The 13,108-nt window shown below is 39.9% G+C and overlaps 1 protein-coding gene across 8 annotated transcripts in view; it reads right to left on the minus strand.

Moving 5' to 3' along the window:
* Positions 1 to 13,108, minus strand: part of CAMTA1 (calmodulin binding transcription activator 1) — a 1,299,703-nt gene that overhangs the window by 1,276,648 nt on the left and 9,947 nt on the right. Inside the window, exon 1 of one of the 8 annotated variants that reach the window (XM_020974810.2) lies at positions 12,053 to 12,176. The exons of the other annotated variants lie outside the window; for them this stretch is intronic. Coding sequence (XP_020830469.2) covers positions 12,053 to 12,098 — 46 coding nt within the window. The 5' untranslated portion in view covers positions 12,099 to 12,176. Of the gene's footprint in view, positions 1 to 12,052; positions 12,177 to 13,108 lie in introns of those variants that run through there. 8 annotated transcript variants of the gene reach the window in all.

The following is a 13,108-nucleotide window of genomic DNA, read 5'->3' on the forward strand; positions in this document are numbered from 1 at the left end:
TTTTAATAAAGTTTTTCAATGATCAAGCCAAAAAGGGAAAAAAACCAAACACTGTTTTAGCTTCATCAAGGAACTGTGAGAGTTACAAATACAGGGTCTCCCCAAAGTCTTAAAACTAGGACTTTATACAGAGGTCCTAGAACTAGGATCTGTATACAAAAAGTGGCTGAAATCAAGTCAGCAATATTCTGACTTCTTGTAAATTACTGATTGTTGCCAGCACAACAGTCTACTTACTCACCACATTAATTGTAATGTGGTTTCTGAATTGAAACCTGAAATTTTATGATGTAAAAGAGTTACTCATATTCAAAGCTTAACATTTTCTAGCTATCTTATCACTCTGCACCCACAAGACCACATCACTCAGAGGCCTTTTGCCACTCTCTCCATCTTTATACCTAGCTCACCTAATGAGGAGGCCTTTTTCCCTTGGCCAAGGCCAACTACATGCACAAATGACCCCATTCCATCCTGTCTCCTCTAGCAGACTGCCCCCTGTATCTTCCCCATGCTCTTACTTCTCTTCTGTCTGGCTCCTTCTCTCCTATCTACACACATGCCCATGTCTCCTCCATCCTCAAAAAATTCTCACTCGATCCTCCTATTCTTCCTACTGTCCAGCAACTCTCCTCCCTTTTGTGGCTGAAGTCCTTGAGAAAGTGCCTCCCCTTCTCATCCTCTCACTCTCTTAACACTTTACAGTTTAGCTTCTCGCCTTCTCCTTCAATCCAAACTGCACTCTCTAGTTACCAATGATTTTTTCAATGCCAAGTCCAACAGCCTTTTCTCAGTCCTCATCTTTCTTGACCTCTCTGCAGCCTCTGACACTGTCCATCACTCTTTTCTCTTTGATACTATTCTCTCCAGGTTTTCAGGACACAACTCTACTGATTCTCCTCCTACTCATCTGACTGAGCCTTCATCTCCTTGACTGGGTCTTCATCCTGTTATACCCAATAACCATGAAAGTCTCACAAAGGCCCTGTACTGGGCCCTCTTCTCTTCTCCCTCTATATTATTTCACCTGGTGATCTCATCAGCTCCCACAGATTCAATTACCATCACTATGCTGATGCTTCTCAAATCTATTTTATCCAGCCCTAACCTCTCTGCTGACCTCATGTCTCTTTATCTCCAACCATCCATTAGACATCTCAAACTGGATGTCCTGTAGATATCTTAAAATTCACTATACCCCAAAGTAAACTCATCATCTCCCTCCCCCACAAAGCTTCCTCCCTTCCAAACTTCTCCATTACTGTCAAGGGCACCACCACTCCTCTAGACCCCCAAGCTTGGAACCTAGGTTATCACCCACAACTCTTCTCTCTCTCTTTCTCATCTCCTGCCCTGTACAGAACATGCTGCCAAGGCCTATCTATTTTACCTTTGGAACACCCCTGGTACATGCCTCCTTCTCTCCTCTGATACTGCCATCTTCCTGGTACAGGCTTTTATTTTCTCATGTCTGGACTATTACAAGAGACTGATGGTTGGTTTCCCTGACACAAGTCTCTCCCATCAGCTACTAGTGATTTTGCAAAAATGCAGGTCCACCATATCATCCCCTTACTCAATAACCTCCAATGCTCCCTCTCCTCTACCAGATCAAACATAATTCAAAGCCTTTTATAACCTAACCCCTTCCTATTTTCCCACTCTTCTTGTACCTTGTAACCCACTACATCCTCTTTGTTCCAGGGATACTGGCCTCCTGGCTGTCCCTCAAACAAGACATTCCATCTCCTGACCCCAGGAATTTACACTGCCTGTTTATCACACATATAATGCTCTCCTTCTTCATCTCTGCCTCCCAGCTTCCCTGACTTTAAGTCCCAGCTAAAATCTCCCTGATCTCCCTTAATTTCAGTGCTTTCCCTCTGTTGATCATGTCCTATTTATCCTTTACAGCTTGTTTGTTGTATCTCCTATTAGACTGTAAGTTCCTTGAGGGCAGGACTGTCTTTTGCCTTTCTTTGTATCCCCAGAGCTTAGCACATTGCCTGGCACACAGTAGGTGCTTAATTAATGTTTACAGACTGACTTATCTCACAGTGGTCTTGTATCAGAAGCTTTATGAATCACAACTGTACAATGGAGCATTTTGATACATGGCTTACTAAAACAAACTGTTACAATTCCTCCCTTGAAGTCTGATTAACTTGGTAAAAACAATGGTGAAAGATTCCAGGTAACAAAACTGAAAATCTAAAAGCTATCACAGTTCATTGGCAATATTCCTCCAACATTCTTCCTTCTACTACTAAACCTGAGAACTGAATGGCATAAGAAATTATACAAGTGTTTCAGGCCATAGAAATAAAACGCTACAATCACTGTGATACATAAAATTCTTTAAAAATTGGGCTAGTAAAGACCCCATTTGCAATACCCCAAAAGAGATCCCTCAGCATCAGTAAAGTCTCTACTTACCTCCCCCCAAAAAAAAAAATCATCATAGCACTCATCAGTAATGCAATAATATTTATCACATCATACTTTAAAAATACAACCATAACTATCAATCTAATATTGAAGTTAAATTCTAAAAATCAACTAAGCAGATGTAATACATTTGTGCTCAAGGTAATGGGGGACAAAAGAAATTTGGGCCAAAAAGAAGTCCTTGAGTTCCAGTGGTAGCAATGACACTTCCAAGGCACAGGGCTGGGGGTCATTCACTTCTCTCCCAAGCTCAAGATTTTTCATGTATTAAATGAGTAAATTAGATGAGATGACCTCTAACATCTATTCTTGCTCTAAAATCCTATGATTTTGTGATTCTATGAATCAACCTGATCATCTACATAAGTCTTTCAATCAATAATATACATTTTGGTTTTTCAAACTACCCAGGAAAGCTAGGTACAGGAAAAACAAGAAAGAAATACAAATCAAGGGGCAGCTAAGTGGCGCAGTGGATAGAGCACTAGCCTTGGAGTCAGGAGGACCTGAATTCAAATCCAGCCTCAGACACATAACACTTACTAGCTGGGTGACCGTGGACAAGTCACTTAACCCCACTGACTGGCAAAAAAAAAAAAACCAAAAAACAAAAAAAGAAAAAGAAACACAATCAAGCCATTCATTAAACACCAGCTGTAAGGAAGTGATTGTTCTGGATTCAGACAAAGTGCTCCAGGAGTACCTGAAGAGGAAAAGAATACTTTTCCTTCTTTTTATTTTGGCTGGGGAGGGAGGGGTGGCCCCCCCCACTCGGGGACAATGACCTGTAACACTCACAAAAATCAGCTGACCAGACACTTACTAAACACTTGCACATACCCAACACAATGCTGGAAATAGCAACTAAATGAAAATGTTAACAGAAAGACCCTCAAGGCCAATGGTAGCTGGGAAGACAGAAAAAAACACACATAAAGCAATTAGAGAACAGCAGAGAATAAAGGCTCGAATTGTGTACCACATATTCCAGTGCTAAAGAAGTTCAGAAACAGAAGTCACTGCAAACTGGAATAATCTGAGAAGACTTCATGGAAGAGACAAACCTCCAGCTGGCCCTTGGAGCGTGTACCAAAATACCATTTAATAAAAAGAAGCAATAAATTTAATTCCCTTTTGTGTAGTCATCTGACCTTTACAAAATAAGAAGGTTACATAAAAGATTCTCTGGTTTCCCTCCATATTCACTTAACTTTTAAAAGTATCATATCACAGGGCAGCTAGGTGGCGCAGTGGATAGAGCACTGGCCCTGGATTCAGGAGGACCCGAGTTCAAATCTGGCCTCAGACAGAAAACACTTACTAGCTGTGTGACCCTGGGCAAGTCACTTAATCCCACCGCCTAGCCAAAAAAAAAGTATCATATCACAATCTAGGAGGGAGACAGCCCACCAGCTGGTGGGAGAGCATGGTGCCAAAAACATGTGCCTCACCCTTAGGTAATAAGCGAAGTTATGTGGCAGACAAACATGGCGGGCACATTTTCAGGAGCACTGAGAAAGTGGCATGAGAAGGCTGGGTCAGACAGGAGAGAGCCTCTAAAGCCAATTCCACTCATACTCATCCTCTAAGTATGGGCCTCATTCAAGCATGAGCATCTTTAGATTTCTTTTTCACCACCTATGCCATGAAGCCTTCCCTAAAACTCCCAGTCTAAAGAGTTCTATCCTCTGAATTTCCATAGCTCCTTTCCCTCTTACATTACTAATTAGATTCTACCTCATATTCGAGTTATCTGTGAACCTGTTTCACTTCCCCAACCAGAATGTAAACTTAGCTAGGGCAGAGGCCATTTTCACTCATCTTCATATCCCTCAGAACTTTAATTAAAATCAACAAGTGGCAACTCTGTTACAGACACAATGACCTGCCCCTAAGAAGGTATTCAACAAACACATGAAAGAAAGAACTCTGTGGTAGGCAATAAGAAGACTAGTTATTTTGCAGAGCAGGAACATGACAAAATTGCCCTGCAGAGTTCCTCTGAACAATGATGGAGACCTAACTTTCTTGATATTACCTTTTAAAGTCAATTGGGGATCCACATAGCTTGTTAAATAAAGGTCAGAAGGGGCCACAATGAATTGCAAAGGACTAATTTTACCAATCAGAAGCAATACATTTGAAGAATTTCAGATGACGTGATATTTTGTGTCATCAGTTAAACCACTTCCTTGAAATCCATTAGTCATCCATTACACGTAATATAACTAATCAAAACTTAGAACATAACCCAGAATTCATAGTACTTTTACTGCACCAGTTTTGCCTAGAATGCATCACTGTCCCTCGTACAAATTTAACAAAACAGATTATAGAACTAAACCTTCCTTTCTAAAGTAATCTGCCTCATATCTTCAGGGAAATATAAGATTCAAACCATGCTGAGAAGGGGCCTACCTGGAGATAGAAGACATGGGCAAAAATAACATGTTTCTGTATCTCCAAAGCTTACAATATGCTTTCTTCTCAACAACCTTAGGAGTCTAGTGATACAAGTATACCATCACTATTTTAAAGATGTTGAAATGAAGGGAGAGTAACTGATGTGGTCATCATCTGAATTCAGATCTTTCCTGGCTCCTAAGCCAGGCCTCCTTTCTATCATCATACCCTACTACCTTCCCACATATCCATCCCAACAGATAGAGGAACAGCTGACTGTAATTTCAGGGGTGTAGAGAACTCCTTGGTGAGGAAACTCTCTTGACCAACACCAATTGGCATTTTATCTAAATCTAAGCATCCTTAGGAGCAGCTAGGAGGTACAGTGAATAGTGCTAGGCCTGGAGTCAGGAAGACTAGTCTTCTGAGTCCAAATCCAGCCTCAGATACTTAGTAGCTGTGTGACCCTGAGCAAGTCACTGAACCCTATTTGTGTAGGACGAGCTTGAGAGGAAATGGCAAACCACTCCAAGAAAACCATCCAACTGAAACAAGGTGATGAAGCACTCCGAGGTTAAGTGACTTGCCTGGGGTCATGTCAGAAACTGGGCTTAAATGTAATTCTCTCTACAGAGCTGCCTGCCCTTCATCCAGATAAAGCAAAGTTTAAATTGTTATCCCCTTCAAGGGGAAAAGAAGTCCAAAAAGGCAACATAAAGGAGGAAAAATAGTCCCACACCATTTGCCTTGATCTAAATAGCAGAACTGACAAGATGAATTTCAGATCTTTTTTTTTTAAACACCAGCTAACAGAGCCTCCTCCCCCTTCTCTGACTCCTGCTGCTTGTGAGTCACTGCCCAGCTAAATCATCCCAGTCCAAATCACAGAGCAAGGGCAGTATTTGCCTCTCGGGATGATTAGGGCCACATCAGACATGGGGAGCTGAAGTCTAAACAGGAGAACAAACTAGAAAAGTAGATAACAGCAACTCTCAGTACAGTTTTGTGAGAAAGGAGAGAAAGTTCTCCATTCAGATGTTCAGACACAAGACAACAGCGACTACATACCCATCAGGAAGTGCTGAGATGAGAATGCAGTGACTATTTTTCCAGTGGCACCAGCAGATCTAATACGCCAGTCTTCTGCTAGAACCCGCACCCGAGGGGCAGGTAGACAGCATGGGGCTTGTCCTAGGCTGTGCTGCAGGAACACACCTGGCAAAGCAGGAGTATTAGGAGCACTCCAAAAAGAATTACCCTAAACACAGCTCTCTATTCTTTTTTAAATACACAAACTGTCAACCAAAACAATGTGAAAAGGTGCACCAGAAATAAAAAGTGTTTTCACAAAGTGCCTCTTTAATCTAAGAAACTTAAATGTTACTCTAATTACACTGAAAAACACAAAATTGAAGCATCTACCCAAGTTAAAGAAAATGAGGTATATACCTGAACCCTCCACATCAGGATAGCTACACCAAAGAGGAAAATGGTAACCTTTAGGATAATTGGAGCACAAATAAGATTGACAGCCAGATGGTATTTGACCTGCTTGGCAGGTATTTTATCTTAAAAGCCAGGTGCTTTTTACTGATGTCAGGCTATGACCAATTGTTTGTTTTGGTTTTGGTAACCCTAAGCACAAACTATTTGAGGTTTACAGATTGAGTTCAACACCTGAAACTGAACTCACAAGTCAAAAAGTAGCCAGTGCAGAGCATAAAACAGCTTATAACATGTTCTAAAATGCCTACACAGAAAGTAATTGTATATTAAATCACTTATCACCTAGGAAGTAATGTTTAATTAATTCACTAAGGGAGTACTCTAAAGTGAATTTAAAATGATTTGTTTTAATGATGAAAAATACTACCCTTTCTAGATATTAATCACAATATCATCAATGGTCTGGCACTTCTGCACATTTATAACAAAGATTCATAATTCAATAACTATTTACAAAGTGTCTATATTTGCAAGGATGATGCAGCAAGGATAGGCAAGAGCTAGCCATTAAAGAATATAAACATTTCATTTTTGCCTTACAGTTCAATACTTCAAGCCTAGTCTTTTTACAACTGTTTACCAACACAGATCTCAACTCCTCTATGACATAACAGACCATATTCAAGAGCTATTAAGGCTGAAAGCATCAGCACCCCAAGATAGTCTGGTGGTAAGTTAAAAACCTGGAGAAAAGAAGACTTCTCTTCTCCAGGTAGGCACATGCTAACACGTATCTTCAAGTATTTGCAGGGATGTTACATAGGAGAGACTTGCTCAGCTTGGCCTCAAAGCTTGCCATAACTAGAAACATTGGGTATTAGTTGCAGAAAGTGAGATTTAGGTTCAAATTAAGGAACAATGTAATTAGAGCTATTCAAAGGAGGGTGGCCTGAAACAAAAGACAGCAGGCCTCCTGTCACTGGTGGCCTTCCAGGGGAGGCTAGAAGAGATTCCTGGCTCAGATAGAGGTTAGTGCATATAGCCTCAGCATTATCTTCTAATTCTGAGATTCTGTAACTATTACTGCATAATATGACTATGCACACATCCCTGTCTCACACTAAATAACCCCAGAATGCCAAGCTTTTATAGTTCTTGTGCCTGTGTTTTACGGGTGTCTCCTCCATCCACTGACAGCCATCACGTTCAGGTTCCAGCTACTGCCACAAGTCCTGACCTTCAGCCCCTAAAGCAATGTTAGTCTCTAGCAAATGTTTCCTGAATGAATAAACCTCTCAAGAGGAATTACTATTAAAATAGAAACAAAGTCAAAATATCCTATTCTCTACAACTAGAATTTTTTTCAGTATGAAATTCAACGTAAAAAAATCATTCAGGGGCAGCTAGGTGGCGCAGCGGATAGAGCACTAGCCCTAGAATCAAGAGGACCTGAGTTCAAATCCAACCTTTGACACTTACTAGCTATGTGACACTGGGCAAGTCACTTGACCCCACTGCCTAACAAAAGAAAAAAAATCATGCCTAGGTCAGACCTATGGTCCATCTAGCAGGTGTTTTTTTTTATCCCTACTTTATCTAGTAAATATGAGATATATTTTAAAATACACTTGAATTCCATGTTACAGTTAAATTCTACACTAAAACTGCACTCCAATGCTTCATACTGGTGTGAAAGGGGAAAAAAAACCCCTGTCACCTCAGAAGAGTGGAAGCTCTGGCAGGTCCAGCCCAACAGAAAGGTTCCCCACCCCTGGTTTGGAGTTTAGGAGTTTAGACACAGTAGGGAACTGTATGTCCACTGTTCAAGAAGCAGCCCAATTAAGTTAAGAAGCATGCATAACAAGGTTAGCTATAGGACAAAGTGATAGTTTTAGGATCAGCATTGACAAAAGTAATCCATGCCAATGAAAAGGAACTACTGAAATATTATCATCAAATGATAATTCTTTTTAAAAACTGATTATGTTGATAATAACAACTCTCTAGCTGTCCATTTCTCTAGTACTTAACAGTTTACCAAGGGCTTTCCTTACCAACTACCAATATTCTCTCTCAGAGGGACCAGATGTTCATTTCTACAGAAAGGCATAGTTGTCCTCCACCTTCGAAGTATCCTCATTTCCCTTAGTAACCCATTAAGAATCCCACGCTCTGCTGAATGAACGTGTCAAGGCATCAAAAGCATACCTAAATATTTACAGTACTTTAAAAAAAACACCTTTCACAATTCACTAGTATAAATTTTAAATTTAAAACAGGACTACCAAAATGTAGCTGATTCAAAAGGTGTTTTGTACATTTTTTTTCTTTTAAGAAAAAGCATCATTCTCCAATCTTTCCATCACTTTGATCCCAACTCCAGCTAATGTAGTAGTATCACAAAAAGAAAGACAAAAAAGCTATCTAAACCATATGGAACATGAAATACAACTATCTACTTAGTATCTCCAGAAATGTCAACAGGGACCAAAAATAAGGTATCAGGAGATATGTTCAAAGTTTATAAATTATAAAATTCGCTGTAGACAAGGCAATACTCACATTCATAAGAAAAGCCAAAAGGTTCACTTAGAATAATCAGATCCAGTTTGGGAGGTCTTCAAAGAAAGTCTCCACAAGGTAGGCTAGCTGTTCCCCTACAAGGCATTCCTTCTTCCATTTGCATGCCTTTGCACAAATCTGAAATGCATTCTCTCCTCACTTTTTCCCTGTATAATATGTATCTCAAGTGTGTACTCCTACTGGAGGTCTTCTGATTCCTCTCCCCAAAGCTGTTAGTTCTCTCCCTCTTGAAACTGCTTTGAATTACTTTACCTTCATTTATTTGCACGCGTGACATATTCCTTCCCAAAGAGAATATAAGTTCCTCAAAAATAAAAACATAGTTTTTGTCTTTGTATCTACTGTACCCAGCACACTGCAACTTGCACACAGTAAACATTTAGCAAGTATTAGCTGAATTTAACTGAATTATGAATATGGTTATCTATGTGTACTACTAGATCCTCTAAAAAGGGGATAGAGTATCTGATAAAACTAAGTACTCACTTCTGGCCTTTCTACCTACAACTTTCTTTTGAAATTACTTTATATTTCCTTACCTAGGCATATGTACAACCTCTCATTCCAGTAGAATGCAATTTTCTAGAGGGCAAGAAATGTTTCAATTTTTGCCTTTCTATCCCCAGGCTTTTACATATTACAGGCACTTAGTAAATACTGGGTGAATTTTATACACAATCACTTCCATGAACATAGAGGAAGGAAAGACCTCTATCACCAGCTTTGGGGAATTTTGCCAAGCTCTTTGGGGCTGGCAGTGACCACAAAGCCATACCAGAGACAATGAATTAGAAGAGGACCTACTGTACCAACTTACTCCTCAGCACAATACAGAACATAACTTCACAACATCTGGGGGTTGTACAAAGGCCTCCCCTGGCCACAGCCAAGGAATGCTGGTGCCACAGGGGCCCAAAGGGTGAGTTCTGACACAAATCACCACATGTAAAGCTAGAACACCAGGAGTTCAAAGGAAGGCTATCACAGAAAACCAGAAAGAGAAGGCATTAATATCTGATATTTACTTAGCACTAGAAGGTCTGCAAAGCTTTTTACATGCTCTCTCATCTGCAACTCACAATTCTGTGAGGTAGGCACCACAAACTATTACACCCATTTTGCAGTTCAGGAAAGTCTCAGAGAGGTTAAGAGACTTGCCTGTGATCACAATTCAAGAAAGCATCAGAGGCGGAATTCAAACCCGAATCTTCCTGCATCTGAATTCAGGATTCTATCCACTACACAGTACTACCTTTGAATCTTAAAGGGTAGTTCAATGGACCAGACAAATTCTCCAACATATTTCTAAATAAGAAAAGGATCTCTTATGAACTATTTATAATCAATACATTTTAATAATTATTATGCTAATCAATTCCAAACAGTGCAACTATATAAATCTAAAAAAGAACCTTCACTTTGGAAATGAGGAAACTTGATGCGGCCCCCAAAACGATCTTCTTCTTATGCTCACCTAGCATTTTTCTGCCTTTTTTAGTTTACCCAAATTTACCAAATGTTAAGAACTTTCCTTGTTCAAATGAGTCACAGCGAACAACCAAGCAAATAGAATGTTTGCTTGCCTCTGAGTTTCCTTTAACAATATTAACAAGTGGAGGTTTAAAAAAAAATTAAATCAATTTAGCACTAGGGAATGACAATAAACCACAGATTAGGAAACTTAAGCCTTCCGTTTATCACTCAGAATAGGGACACAATTGCAGCAATAGTTCAAGTTCCTCTTCCAGAATCCTAGCCAGCATTTTTTAAGCCTGACCTGAAGTAAAGTCTCTAAAAGGAAACAATAAAGTTATTCAGAATAGCTGCATTTTAGCTAAGCTGACTAGGAAGTAAAAATACATACATTAAGCCCCATTTCCCCACTAACTTTAAGATGGAAGAGAGGTTCTGGAAAGAACCAAGGTCAGAGGGTCAGAGGAGTATTTATGAGAGGAAAAGAGAAGGAAAGCAATAGGAGAGAGCAGCCAGCTACTCAGCAGGCATTCGGCAAAATATACTGAGCACCTACTATGTGCAATGCAATATACTGGGTTAACAAAGCCCAGGGGCAGCAAGAGAAAAATCAGGGCCTACCTATCCCCTGTGCACTCTCCTATGACATCAACCAATTCTGAAACAAAACAACCCTTGATAAAAGGCCTCGCGTTCTCTGTCTACAAACGCCAACCAGAAAATTCAACAAATAGTCGTGAAGGGCTTCTTATGTACTCTACACTGCCAGATGTCTTCAGTCAAGTCAGTGAACTGCCCTCTCACCATTACAACACAGCACCAAGTCACAAGGTCAGAGGGTTGCTGTTCCTGCTCTGTCAGGTGTCCTGATCTCTATCTGGCCACTGGGCCCAGATGGCTCTGGAGGAGAAAGTGAGGCTGGTGACTTTGCACAGCTCTCCCTCACTTCAATCCAATTCACCTGCAAGTCATGGCATCACCTTCCTGATGTCATGGTTTTCTTGGAGAATGAAGGACAAACAACAACAGTAACACAGATCTGGTATTAAACCCACTTCGTTTTTCTAAGTCCTTTTTAAATTTGTACAGCTTTTCCAAAGGGAAGGCCTCTCCTCTGATCAGCATCATTACTAACACCACTTCCCTAGTTACTGAGGAAATGGCTACTTCTGGAAATTTAAAATGTTAAAGCGCAATTTCAAATGCTCAAGTAGTGAAATTTTTACACTATTGACTCCTTTTAAAATTCTGTAAATAAAGAAATGGATTGCCTCAATGAACTTCATGAAGTGTAAGTGTTTTAAAGGATAAAGCTGAACAACAGACTACCAGTCTCATGTTCCTCAGCTTTCTGAACTAGATAATCAGTTAAACATAAAATAAATCAAGAGACATTAATGTAAAAATAAAAAAAATTTAAATTAGTCACACTATATGTGAGATATAGACTAGGAGAAATCCTACAGGATCCTTACGAATAGTATCTGAGTTGTAAAAACTTTGTTAAAGCAAAACACACAAAAAGGTCATCACAAGAACAAAAGTAGGCATGAGTCAAGATGGCTACCCCAAGAATCATCATCTATCTAATCAGAAATAATATCACTAAAATGATGAAGCTAAATTACTTAAACTACTCATTCCTAAATACAACACATTTTGTTAGAAGGTAAATAAATTATCTAGAAAGCCAACATACCCCGAAAAAAGCAGCAAAAATGAGGTGTGAGCAAGCTCACCACCATCCCTCGACTTACAGGGGCTCACAAGATGCTGCACACCAGAGGCTCAGCCTCAAATCTGGCCTGCAGAGGAGAACTCTGAAGGCAAATACTTCCAGGGGCTGCTTCCTCAGCCTGAACTACAAGAAGCGATGACCTCACTGGAAGATAGATTTGAGGCAGCAGCTGCTTGGGGGAACAATCAGAGAGCTGTGAAACCAGAAGCAAACACAAGAGACCACACTAGATAACCCCCAAATTTTGAAATAAAAGTATGAAACACTGTTACTGAAATTTTCTTAAAACCTGGCAGAATACCTCAAAGAAATCAGATTTATTCCAAAAGCGTATTACCTACCCAAGCCTAACCTCGCTTAAATAAAGTTGTATCATCCAGTCTAATGGAATGTAAGAAACCAGTTTCTATGGAAAAAGAGCTGCCACAGAGCACAGTGATGCACTGCAGAGAATTTAGTAGTAAAATAGTCACAACACAGCTCAATCCATGGAATAAGGACAGCAGCAGCAGCAACAACTTCCATTTATCAAGTGCCTTGTGCGTCCTTCACAACTACCCTGGGAGGGAGGTATTACAGCTAAGATGTCCATCTTCCAGACAGAGAAACTGAAGTTCAGAAAACTCACAATGGTCTGCCCGACTCCCATTTAGCACGCTTGTCCAGGCCAGCATTGCAAGCCAGGCTTCCTGACTCCAAGTCCAGCCCTCTTCTACTGCATAACATTTTCTAAGATAATTAAAATAATTGACTTTTTTAAAATCATAAACTCTTTGAATAGGAATCATATCCAAATTATGCCTGTGCAAACTGTCACGTGCAATGACAGTCCTAAATAAAAATGTCAAGAGACTATCTTTTGTTTTACCTTTTATCATTAATGTATGTATGGGCTCACTGATGTTCAAATTATGTATTCCTATGCCAAATCTTAGCTCAAGAATATAGGATTAAAAAGAGATTTAAGAAAATATCAAACAAGAATTCATGAATGAAAGAGCTGACGTCATAGTCCTG

This window comes from Phascolarctos cinereus, unplaced genomic scaffold, assembly GCF_003287225.1.
Source record: "Phascolarctos cinereus isolate Bilbo 61053 unplaced genomic scaffold, phaCin_HiC Scaffold_726;HRSCAF=1367, whole genome shotgun sequence".
Classification (NCBI taxonomy): Eukaryota; Metazoa; Chordata; class Mammalia; order Diprotodontia; family Phascolarctidae; genus Phascolarctos; species Phascolarctos cinereus.